The 13,371-nt window shown below is 41.2% G+C and overlaps 1 protein-coding gene across 1 annotated transcript in view; it reads right to left on the bottom strand.

The window, feature by feature from the left end:
• CadN (neural cadherin) overlaps positions 1–13,371 on the bottom strand; it is a 481,090-nt gene that overhangs the window by 155,618 nt on the left and 312,101 nt on the right. The window contains exon 19 of the mRNA XM_080267947.1: positions 5,299–5,436. Coding sequence (XP_080124073.1) covers positions 5,299–5,436 — 138 coding nt within the window. The remainder of the gene's footprint in view (positions 1–5,298; positions 5,437–13,371) is intronic.

The raw sequence follows: 13,371 nt of genomic DNA, 5'->3' as shown, positions 1-13,371 counted from the left end.
TGGGTTATGTCTCCCCGATTCCCCTATTTAAAATCACTTAATTATGGCAGACGTTTCGGAGAGCCTTGGAGGGCCCAATACCTGCCCAGGGACCCAATCAAATGGGCAGATTCATATGGCCAAGTGGAACGTGAGAGGTGTCAATAAGAATAGCAAGAGGGTGGAAGTGGTGCATGTGTTCACGAGTGCGAGATATGCCATTATGGGACTGTGTGAAACAAAGATGAGAGGGTGTTAAGTGGAGGAGTGGGAGAGTGTAAACTGTGCAAGATCGGGCATGAATGGGCGAGGAAGATGCAAGGAAGGAGTTGCTTTGTTGATGAATGAGGTGTGGCAGAGTGGAATGAGAGACTACAAATGTGTCTGCTCGAGAGAAATGGTGAAAGTGGCAGTGAGTGTAGTGTATGTACTGCGTGATGACAGAAGTGAGACAGAGAAAGACAGGTTTTGGGATGAGCTGGATGAAGCAGTGGGAGAAATGCCCAGGAGCAATAAAATGGTCATAATGGACAACATGAATGGAAGAGCAGGCACTGGTCCTGAGGATGGCATAATGGGTTGAAATGGAGTACCAGGAGAAAATGATAATGGGAAGAAACTGAAGGATGTGTCAGGAAAGAAGATTGTGCATTTGTAGCTCGTATTTCAAACACAAAGATGTACATAAATATACATGGTATAGAGGGAATGGGGATCGTGTTGAAAAGAGCCCAATTGATTACGTGCTTGTAGAGAGGTCGATGCTGGGAATGGCTGCTGATCCAAGGGCCGTGTGAGGATGACGTGAAGGTCTGTCAGATGATATGATTGTGGTATGCAAGATCAAGCTGAGAGGAGTGAGGTGGACCAAGAGAGAGAGAGACGAGCAGTATGGGAGAAAGACTAAAAGTGGAGAAGCTGAGGATCAAAGAAATAGCAGATGAATACAGGACCAAAGTATGGTAGGAGATGGAATCAGTGAATTGAAATGAAATGGATCTGGACAGCCTGTGGAATGCATGAAGATAGTGCTTTGTTAGGAATGCTGATGTGGTGTGTGGTGTGGCAAGAGTGACAACAAAGAAGAAAAGTATGGCATGATGGGATGAAGAAATTAAGAGAGCAATGGAGGAAATGGGGAAGAAATGGCTAGAGTGGTTATAGAACTGGGGTTTAATTGAAATATGACCTGAATATATTGACAAAAAAAAGCACATAAAGAGACTAGTGAAGAGGAAAAAGGAGATGGTAAATGATGATCTAGGAAGAAAATGTACTCTGAAAATAGGTAGTCATTCTGGAAAGAGGTGCGGAAATGTAGAAGTAACAGCGGAAAGAAATGTGAGTGTGTGAAGGATTTAAGTGGTAGATTATTAACCCATGGGGATGAAGTAAGGACCAGATGAAAAGAATATTTTGAAAGTCAGATGAATGGGAATAGAGACAGCAGAGCGAATGTGAACATGATTGGTTCTGGGGGTGTGTAGAGAAGGAATGCAGTGCCAGGAAACATGACACTTGCACAGGTGAAGAATGCTATGAAGTGGCTGAAAAAAGGGAAAGCAGGTGGGGTTGATGAGGTGTATCCAAAGATGATTTAGTGTAATGGAGAGAGCGGAATGAAGTGCTTGTTGGAGATACGAAAGAAGGCATGCATAAGTGAAACTGTGTCAGCACAGTGGAAAGAGGTTGTGACTGTACCCCTGTACAAAAATAAAAGTGAGTGAAGTGAGTGCAAGAAATATTGTGCCATAAGTTTATTGAGTGTTGTAGTGAATGGAAGAATTATTATAGAGAAAGAAAGAGAGAAATCAGAAGTCCTACTGAGTGATGAACAGAGTGGCTTTAAGAGTGGCAAAGGATGTGTGGATCAATTATTTGCAGTGAGACAGATAGTGGAAAAGGCTTGCGAGAAGGAGTATAAGGTGTTTGTGATGTTTATGGATCTGGAAAAAGCATACGACAAAGTAGACAGAGAAGGATTGTGGAAGGTTTTGCACATGTATGGTGAAGAAGGTAAGATGCTAGGTGCCATTAAGAGTTTTTATGATGGTAGTGAGGTATATGTGAGGTATATGTAAGGGTAAATGGGCATCTAAGTGAATGGTTCACGATCAATGTGGGCATGCGACAAGGTTGTGTGATGTCCCCATGGTTGTTCAATATATATATGAATGGGATGATGGGAGAAGGAAAAACATGAGTAATGGAGAGAGGGATGGCACTGGTAATGAATAGTGATGTATGGAATATCTCAAATTTGTTGTATGCTGATAATGCAGTGCTACTAGTAAATATTGTAGAGTTTTGTTGATGTCTGTGAGCATCGTGCCTTAGGAGTAAATGTAGAAAAGATTAAAGTGATGGTTATCGAGAGAGAAGGTGAATGACTCCGAATGTGATGTTACAGTGACTGGAGAGAGACTGGAATTGGTGAGAGAGTCCAAATATCTGGGTACTGTGATAGAAAACAGAGGAAAGTGTGCAAAAGAAGTGGTAAGTAGAATGACACAAGGAAGGAAAGTAGATGGTGCTATGAAAGCCTTCATAAGAGACAGGGGTTTGAGTGTTGCAGCTTCATGAGGATTACATGATGGAGTGTTAGTGTCAATTTTAACATATGGATATGAGACTATGGTGTGGCATGAAAATGAAAAGTCAAAAGTGAGAACAGTGGAGATGGAACAGCTGAGGACTGCATGTGGAGTACAATGTGTGGACAGAACACAAAATAATGTGATTCGTGAAAGATGCGGAGTGAGGAAGTCCGTGGAAACCAGAATCAAAGAGAGTGTACTGAGATGGTATGGTCACATGGAGAGAATGGATAACAAGAGAGTGGTGAAAAAAGGTATATCTGGGTGTATTTGAAGGAGGGAGGTGGTGAGGAGTAGCAATTCCCAGACAGCCCAAGTTTGCCCAATCCAACAGGCCATGCTTCCATTCAAGTCCCTGGAATCCTGGCTCTATCAGATATGCCAGAAACTTTCACCACATGCTGTAGCTTCACACAAACGTATCCGATAGAGTCAATCCAAGCGCTGTCACGTTAAAAAGGGATGCCAAATCCCTGATCATGCACTTCTTCTCACAATATTCAGCCAGCTAGATCTCTTGTCAGTCCCCTAACCTCACCAACCTCCATACCTCTGTTCCTCACACATTCACTCATCATATCCCTCCACCTTCTCCTTGGCCTACCTCACCTCCTCCCTCCTTGAAATTTGCTCAGATATACAGTACCACTTTCACCACTCTATTGTTATCCAATCTCTCCACATGACCATACCACCTCAGTACAATCTCATCAATTCTGGTTTCTACAGACTTCCTCACTCTGCATCTTTCACGAATCATATTTTTTCATATCCTATCCACTCTCTGTACTCCACATACATTCCTCAGCAGTCCCATCACCACTGCTCTCACTCTAGACTTTTCATTTTCTTGCCACACCATAGTCTCACATCCAAATGTTAAAGTTGGCACTAACACTCCTTCATGTAAGCCTCATGCAGCTGCAACACTCAAGCCTCTGTTTCTTATCAAGGTCTTCACAGCACCAGTTACTTTCTTTCCTTGTGTCACTCTACTTGCAACTTCTTTTGTACATTTTCCTCTCTCTTCTATCACTGTACCCAGGTATTTGAACTCTCTCACCAATTCCAGTCTCTCTCCCCTCACTGTAACATTGCACTGTGAGTCACCTTCTCTTTTGATTACCATCACTTTACTCTTTTCTTCATTTACTTTCATGGCACAATGCTCACAGACATCAACAAAACTCTGCACTAGTCTACCAAGTTCTTGTCCAGTATTTGCATGTAACATTGCATCTTCAGCATACAACAAATTTGAGTTATTCCATCCATCGCCATTCATTACCAACGCCATCCCTCTCTCAATTACTCGTGTCTTTAATTCTCTGATCACCTCATCCATTATATAAACTGAATATCCATGGGGACATCACACAACCTTGTCACACGTCCACACTGATCAAGGAACAATTCACTTAGATGCCCATTTACCCTTACACATGCCTCACTATCATCTTAAAAACACTTGATGGCACCTAGCAGCTTTCCATCTACACCATACATAGGCAAAACCTTCCAAAATCCTTCTCTGTCTACTTTGTCATATGCATTTTCCAGATCCACAAATGCCTTAAACACCTTATAGTCCTTCTCACAAGCCTTTTCCACTATCTATCTCACTGCAAATATTTAATCCACACATCCTCTGCCACTCTTAAAACCACTCTGTTCATCACTCAATAGGACTTCTGATTTCTCTCTTTCTTTCTCTATAATAATTTTTCCATATATCTTCCCTACAACACTCAGTAAACTTATGGCACAATATTTCTTGCACTCACTTTGCTCACCTTTATTTTTGTATAGGAGTACAATCACACCCTTTTTCCACTCTGCTGGCACAGTTTCACTCATTCATGCCTTCTTACATATCTCCAATAAGCACTTCAATCCGCTCTCTCCACTACACTTAAGCATTTCTGCATAGATCTCATCAACCCCACCTGCTTTCCCATTTTTCAGCAGCTTCACAGTGTTCTTCATCAGTGCAAGGGTCATGTTTCCTGGCACTGCATTCCTTCTCTAGACAACTCCCAGAACCAATCATGTTTACAGCCACTCTGCTCTCTCTATTCTCATGCATAAGGCTTTCAAAATATTCATTCCATCTGTTCCTTACTTCATCCCCATGGGTTAATAATCCACCACTTACATCCTTCACACTTTCATATTTCTTTCCGCTGTCACTTCTACATTTCCGCACCTCTTTCCAGAATAACCTCCTATTCTAAAAATAATTTGCATTCATTCTTCTTCCTAGATCATCATTTACCTCTTTCTTTTTCCTCTTCACTAGTCTCTTTACATGCTTTTTGTTCTCATATATTCAGTTCCTTTTTCAACTGAACCCGTTCTGTAACCACTCCAGCCGCTTCTTCATCTTTTCCTCCACTGCTCTCTTCATCCCACCATGACATACCTTTCTTCTTCACTGTTACTCATGCCATGCCACACATTGCTTTAGCATTCCTAACTAAGCAATCCCTATAAGCATTCTACAGGCTATCCTGATCCATTTCTTCCAATTCATTGGTTCCAACTCCTTAAATATATATAAATCACATGCTGAATTCATTACCATCATAATCATAACTCAACATCCCACTAATTCTGTGGGGTAAGTAGGATCCAAAATAAGAAAATCAAGTTACATAACACACATTCATGTTTGTCTTTTAGTTCATTCAAATAGCCATAATGAATCAGACAGCATACTAACCTTCCTGACAAAGATGTCACCTGATGTACGATTGACTTCAAACTGAGACTGATCCGGATTGTCCATGTAAATACCCTGTCCAGTCAAGAAGTACACAATGTCTTGCACTCTGTCACGGTCACCATCCGTGGCTGTCACCTGTTGAAACAAAAACACACCTTTCACTCTCAAGAACTTTGTTGTAAATCTCTATTTTTAAAAGAATTATTAGCACAATGAACAGTTACGCAAAAGTTTATCATGGTTAGTTTTGTATGTCACTATGAATACCATAAGGAAATCATATTACATATGCCTCTCTAACATATGTTTGTTCCTTTTGTTTTCTAAGTTCATTGCAAGGCTTCAACTTCCAAGAACACTGATGTAAAGTAGCAAATTATTTTGAAGTCCAGAAATATGTTCAACCTACCAACTCCTTATAATCTGTTATGTAATAAACTTCAGCAGGAAAATTATTCACTACCAAATAATGAGCAGTGTACAGTATTTACTCTCTCAGAAACTGCATTAATTAACTTTTTACTTTAAAATTAATGGCACGAAAAAGCTTGATAATTATTTGAACAAAATAATAACAATGTAAGGTCTTAACAAACACCGAGCAACAAAATTTTTGTGGGAATCTATAACAATGAACATGCATAAGGCTAAGGGACAAATAACATCATGCATTAACCCCTTCAATCCAATGATGCATTTTTTATTTTATTCTTGTTACTGTCAAATGATTTTCTCGAGGCTAAGAAGCATCCCCAAGTAGTGCTGGGGTTAATCACAGCTCTGTCTAACTCCTTCTCAAAATCTCTCCTAAATTTTATGAAATCATCTAGTGGTACTGAAGTAAAAATAAAATGTAAAGTACAGACGTCACTGAAGTGAAGTGGTTAAAGAGTGATTTCTTTACAGGATTTAAACCTTTCCACAGGACATGTTTATATTTTACTGCACTTTACAGCAGTTTCATTCTAGAAAAATAACTACCGGCATTAACATCCTAATTCTGAGCATACATTTTGCTATGTATGTCATTAAATTCATTCATTCATTCATTGCCAGACGCCATGCATCCCAAACGGGGTGGCCAAGGGCTCAGAGTTAATTGTTTTACAGGGAGGGGCACTAATCCTCCACCAACCCCACTTGACACGTAGGGAGAACGTTATGCCAACAGCATTTGGTGTTCCCAGGGGGTCACCCATCCAAGTACTAACCAGACCCAACGTTGCTTAACTTCGCTGATCGGACGGGAAGTGGTGACACTAAATTGTACTTCATAAGTTATTTGATCACATTTTCATATGTTATAAAATTATACTTCATATGTAATTTGATTATACTGTACATGAGACTAAAAAATACACCATTAATTCTCAAAATCACAAAACAGACCCTCACCATAATGAACTAATTGAGGGAAAGCCTGATCCGATAAAGCCAATAATCTATTATATCCAATGTCCCTCACTGTGGAGGGACTTCAAGCACACGTTTGAAAATAAACGAGTACAGTAACACATTCTAGTGCTAAAAATTAAGACTAAGCCCATTTTACACTTACTTGGCCCATAATTTCACCCTTTTGTAGCTTACTTCATATCCTTGTCACAGGGCTTTTTCATGACTCGTACAGTATTATTATATTGTACTGTAGTCTGTTACTACAACTCAGAAACCATGATGGGGAGAAAGCAATTTCACATCAAGCTGGAGTCAAAAGGGTAGGAAATACATGTATTGTGACCTACTGCCCCCAATTTAATGGACATTGTTTGTTATGGCCAAAGAAAGTCTGATGGCATTCAGAGTGTCCATTAAATCCAATATTCGATCTATCAAGGCTTAGTAAATTGAGGTTCTACTGTACATAAATCATAGGTATCACCAGGTTCCCTGTTCTTCCATGTTGTAATCTCTCTTCCTCTTCCTTTTGTTCCATCACTAAACTACTCCATAGATAATGGTCCTGGAGAGCAAAGCCTTCACATGATAGCACAAAACAATCAGGAAGTAGTTACAAACAAATGTCCCTCAGCTCCCTCCCTATCCACTGAATGAGAGTTGGTGGACTGTAGAAGTGCAACTTCAGCCTGCAGTCCATTGGGACCACACAATGACTATGGGGCAACAACAACAACAACAACAACAACCATTGGTGCTGATGTGGAGCCTACAAGTGGTAGTCCTGTGTACCCTGGGGGGGGGGGGGAGCAAAGCAGCTTTGGCATCAAACGAAGAGCCAAATCACTTCATAATTCCCTGCACCTCTCCATGGAGAAGGACCCTCATCTGACCCTGGCACGGCACTGTCTACCATAAGGGGGTACTGTACTGCATCTCTAAGATGAACCCACAGAAGCAGTTCCTAACCTGTGGTTAATGGGTCTGCTTGACCTCACAGACTGGGGGCTACATAACAACAACAACAACAACCACAGACAGTCTTCCTCTTCCAACATTACCTTCAGTCCCATCTTCTAGGATGTCCTTTAGCATAATATTTTTGTCCACTCTGTGAATACTATCTCAATGTAGTCACTTTATTAACTGACCTAACTCCACCATCCTTCTACTGCATAAAATTTATTTAACTCACCAGGTGTCAATCATAGGCATATCTGTGATAACTCTTGGTCTACACTTTGGCAATACTATCAGTTTGGTATCAGTGTCTTAAAAAAACAGGATACACTTCTTATTGCCTATCTTGCAAATTTTGCATATGAGAAGTAGCCAACACAGCAAGGCTTGGAACCATAACACCCCTGCCTCTCAAATACAGTCATCCCTTGGTTACTGTGCACAATCAGTACTGTACAAAGCGTGATAACAAAAACTCGTGATAAAAAAGATCCAGAACCTATGGGACTTATCCTCATCTGTCCCAAGCACCAAAGATTCAACCTGAATAATCCCTTTTAAGACAAATCAGATCAACTGTCAAGTGGTAACTTTTTCACTTCCTATCACATCCACATCCACACCACAATCAGTGCGTGTGGATGGTGAACTGAGTGAACTTTTCTCTTTGAAGGTTGGGTTGAAACAGGGATGTGTCATGTCTCCATGGTTGTTCAATCTGTACATGGATGGGGTAATAAAAGAGGTACAAGGTAGGGTAGTGGATGTTGGAGTGGCCCTGGTGAGAGAGGATAGTGTTTGGAAACTCCCTGTACTGTTGTTTGCAGATGATACTGTGTTGTTGAGTGAAGATGAAGGGGAGCTGCAAGGCTTGGTGGATGAGTTTGGGAGTGTGTGTAAGAAACGGAATCTAAAGGTGAATGTAGGGAAGAGTAAAGTGATGGTCTTTGAGAGAGATGAAGTCAGTGAATGTGCAGCGAGGTTGGATGGTGAGGAGTCGGAGAATGTGAGTACATTTAAGTACTTGGGTAGCGTGATGAGTAAGGATGGAGGTTTGGAGGGTGAAGTGCTTGAAAGGGTATAGCAGGGAAGAAAGGTTGCTGGTTCCTTGAAAGCAGTGATAAGAAACAGGGAAGTGAGCATGGAAGTGAAAAAGTTACTACATGACAGTATAGTGATACCAACTCTAACGTATGGAAGTGAAGCTTGGACGTTGCTGGAAGGACACAAGTCAAGAGTGAGAGCAATGGAAATGAGTTATTTAAGAGGAGCCTGTGGAGTCACATGGAGAGACAGGCTGACGAATGAGGATATAAAGGAGCTTTGTGGTGTGGATGTGGATGTGATAGGAAGCATTATGAGGAACACACTGAGGTGGTTTGGCCATGTGGAGAGGATGGAGGGTGAAAGACTGACGAAGAGTGTGTATGTGAGTGAGGTGGAGGAGGGAAGAGGGAGGGGGAGGCCAAGGATGAGATGGAGGGATGGGGTGGAGAGGTATATGAGAGAGGGGGGTGTGAGTTGGGAGCAGGGCAGTGAAATGGCGGGGGACAGGGCAACGTGGAGGCGATTTGTTTGTGGCCACCCCAAACGGGATTGAGGTGTCTGGCAATAGATAGATAGATAGACAGATCAACTAAATACATACATAATGTTATGGTAAGTAGAGAAACACATAGAGGTATAGTTTGGTTTATAGAAACTGATGAAAAGGGCACAATACTGGAGAATACTTAATCTGTTACTAGGTACACATACCTAGTCAAACCCTCGACCAACCATTCACATAGTCCCTAACTGTAGAAGTGTTGAGCAGGAAGAAATTAGCAGTTCACTACTTATTCTTAAAGTTTGTTTTCCAGTTTTCTCTGATTATTTCTACAGTGCTGGAAGAATATTTTGTCTGTTACTAGGTGCACATACCGTACTGAACCCTTGACAAGTCACTCACCTTACCCCTAACTGTAGACTTGTCAAAGTAAATGTATGGTTTAGTTTATGCAGCAAAATGATGTTAGCAGTTTGCTTCTTGTTTTTACAGTTAAAGTTTTCCATTTTTTAACAATTATTTTATGGTGCTAAACGACTGTTTTCTAGTGATTTTGTTTCCCTATTGCTTCTGACCATGTTTTGTTTTCCCAATGCATGTTGTTTCTTGAGCATAATGGCAGACACTAAAACTGTATTAAAATTCATTTGGGTTTCCATTTTGGCATGTTTGGTTAAGGTAATGATGGTCAAGTAAAGGTGGACTGGGTTAGGTTATGGTTAAGTAAGGTAAGTTTAGACTGGATCAGGTTAAGTTTGTTTAACCCCTCAAGACTGATGCCGCACGATCATGCTTTTGTGTAATTTGACATGCCAGCCTATCCTGCACAATCGCTAAAGACACACAAAAAACTGGGGGTGGGTAACTCCGCCCCTTTGGTGACGTATATGGGATCAGACCAATGAGAGCTAGAGTGTCTGGGGTGGTATGGCGTGACTGGCCCCCTTAGGTGGGGGAGAAAGAACCCCCCCCCCCACCACCACTGTCACTTTACTTCCCTCAGCCTCATTGCTTCATCTCCACATTGTCCCCTCCCAACCAACCATACCCCAACATACCCCCTGCAGCGGTGTGTGTGCATAGCAACCCTTCCCCCCTCTCCCTCCCTCCTCCCCTATCCCTCCATCCTCATCCCCCCTCCAGCCATACACACTCCACCTCCACTTTTCGCTTGGCTTGTTTTGTTGCTATGGGCGTATGCCACAATGACAGCTTGTCCTACCAACTTCACATTGATATTAGTTATGTATTTATTTACCATAAATAATGAATTTTCTGTAGATTTTCTATTTTCACCCATGGGGGATCAGTGACTTTTTTTTGCATCTTTGATGGGTGATTGTGCGATAACTAATTGGTCAATCTGGCTGAAACATACATTTTCAGGTGTGTAAATTCAGTCTCTTGAAATGTGGAAGAAAAATTTTTTATTTTGGTGAAAGTAAAAAAATCGACCCTGTTTTGCAGCTGGAGAGACAGACCTGCTGAGCGAATTGCGTTCTTAAGGGGTTAAGTTAGGTATGGGTGGGTTAGGTTAAGTAAGGTTAGGTTAAGTTAGATGAGGTTAAGTTAGGTTGAGTGTGGTTAGGTTGGGTTAGATTATTTTGTTTTTTTAGGCTATGAATACAGTATGTAAGGTTAGGCTTGTACTAATAAATTTTGAAAGATCTGAGTAGGTTTTAGAAAGTCTGCCATTACCCTTGAGGAAAAAAGAAAAAAGGGTGAATTGGAATGAACATTAATCAAAAGAACTGAGAAAACAAAATCAGCAGTAAACAATCACTTACCACTCCAAAAATTATTAGGAAATATAGAAAACAACCAGGGAGAAGAGGAAGTGAATCAGCAAGGTACTTCTACTGCTTAAACTAACCTCTCTCAATTCTCCTCTCCTACTTGGCCTCTCCCTTAAATCCTGTTGGGCTGATTCTTTGTAAGATAGTTTACCTTCTTTGAGTCACTGCCTATAACCAATGTAAATTGTACAGTACCTCACATTAGACTTGCAGCCTGGCCTGTACAGACAATCACTGTGTCTCATATGAGGTGTGCAGCTCCGTACAAGTTAAGCAGGCCTGCTATGTCACGCTCACCACTGTCCAACTAGTGAAAGTTTTGAGCTACTGAGTCGATACGTTCAAGAAATATACTGGTAACGCCAGTAATGCTAGGTAGTCTACTTACAGTGGAAAGAGCTCTACATTTTCAGTAGCACCTCACAATGCACCTACATCTCACACCAAGCACAATGTTTCCCCTCTTCCCCAAACATCATATTCTTTACCACTCTTTCACTCACCTCCATGTTGTGAACGGAAGCCAAGCTCCTTCAGATCACCTCCCTGATCTTATCACCATTGGAATACACTCCAAACCAGAGCAATCCTATCTCATGTACACAAACTACAAGAAAGCAAGCTGGACATTACTCACCAAAGGAAAAGAACGACACATCAGCACACAACACAGCCATCACCAACATTGACAGGCACATTACAAAATTTAATGTCATACTCTATCTATCTATCTATCTATTGCCAGACGCCTCAATCCCGTTTGGGGTGGCCACAAACAAATCGCCTCCAAGTCGCCCTGTCCCCCACCATCTCACTGCCCTGCTTCCAACTCACACCCCCCTCTCTCATATACCTCTCCACTCCATCCCTCCATCTCATCCTTGGCCTCCCCCTCCCTCTTCCCCCCTCCACCTCACTCACATACACTCTCTTCGTCAGTCTTTCACCCTCCATCCTCTCCACATGGCCAAACCACCTCAATGTGTTCCTCATAACGCTTCCTATCACATGCACATCCACACCACAACGCTCCTTTATATCCTCATTCGTCAGCCTGTCTCTCCATGTGACTCCACAGGCTCCTCTTAAATAACTCATTTCCACTGCTCTCACTCTTGACTTGTGTCCTTCCAACAACGTCCAAGCTTCACTTCCGTACGTTAGAGTTGGTATCACAATATTGTCATGTAGTAACTTTTTCACTTCCATGCTCACTTCCCTGTTTCTTATCACTGCTTTCAAAGAACCAGAAACCTTTCTTTATACTCAATGCAAACAAACACCATATTCCACAAGGTACATGAAGACACTACAACCCAACCTTTACTCCGGAGACTGCTCATCTCATAAACCAATGCAACTCACTCAAACATAACCCCCCCACACACACACACACACAAAGTAACCATCATCAGGCTCCAGCAATTAACAAATGATACTGACAACAAATTTACCAAAAATAAAGAAAACAGTAAACTGGAAAGCTATTATAACAATATTAAGCCATTGCACAGACTCCTCTCAGTTCTATAAAACACTTAACAGCATTACTAAATCACATACAAGCACCTCCAAGATCTGTGCCATGATCACCTCGAACACCCAACACATCCCTTCTTACAAAGAATGAGCACGTTATACATTTCATCAACAAGCATTGTCTGAAAAAAAATAAATAAATAAAAAAAAAATAAAAAAAAATAAAAATCTGTATAAAAAGTTCTTCCAACCTGACTACAACATAACCTCCTTCACTTTGAAACAGACACATCATGAAAAGAACAAATAACTTTACAATCTCAATACTCCTGCTATCGATCAGTCAACTGACTAACGTAGAGAAACCCATGCAGTAGCCTTTGATATTTCTAAAGTTTCTGACAGAGTATGGCGCCACTTCATGTTATCCAAACGACCTTGCTATGGCCTATTATCTTTTGTCTCCTTGATCTCCTCTTATCTCAGCAGAAGAGAGATAACAGTAGAGGAAGATGATGTATATTCCTATTTCCACGCAATTAATGTTCACAATTCCTTTACACCCATTCACAAAGTTTGATATCTCTCTAACTCCCAACTCAGCAGAACAATTTCCATAAATCAAGACTTATCAAAGATCACTGCATGAGATCAAATAGCACTGTCTCATTTAATGCTAGAAATAGCGAATACTGTAGACCCATGCATTAATGGACCTCAATAGACTAGATTTCGGATTTAATGGACACTACGAAGACCACCAAACTTCCACTGACTAAAACAAACAATGTCCATTAAAATGGGGCACTATAGGGTACAATACATGTGCTTACTACTCTTTTTACCCCAACCTGACCTAAAATTGCCTTCTTCCTATCATGACTGCTG

This window comes from Coenobita brevimanus, chromosome 26 (assembly GCF_032717465.1).
Source record: "Coenobita brevimanus isolate Jiangsu-jjx chromosome 26, ASM3271746v2, whole genome shotgun sequence".
Lineage (NCBI taxonomy): Eukaryota > Metazoa > Arthropoda > Malacostraca > Decapoda > Coenobitidae > Coenobita > Coenobita brevimanus.
The sequence above is the reverse complement of the archived record's forward strand: the minus strand, read 5'-3'. Positions and strand labels throughout refer to the sequence as shown.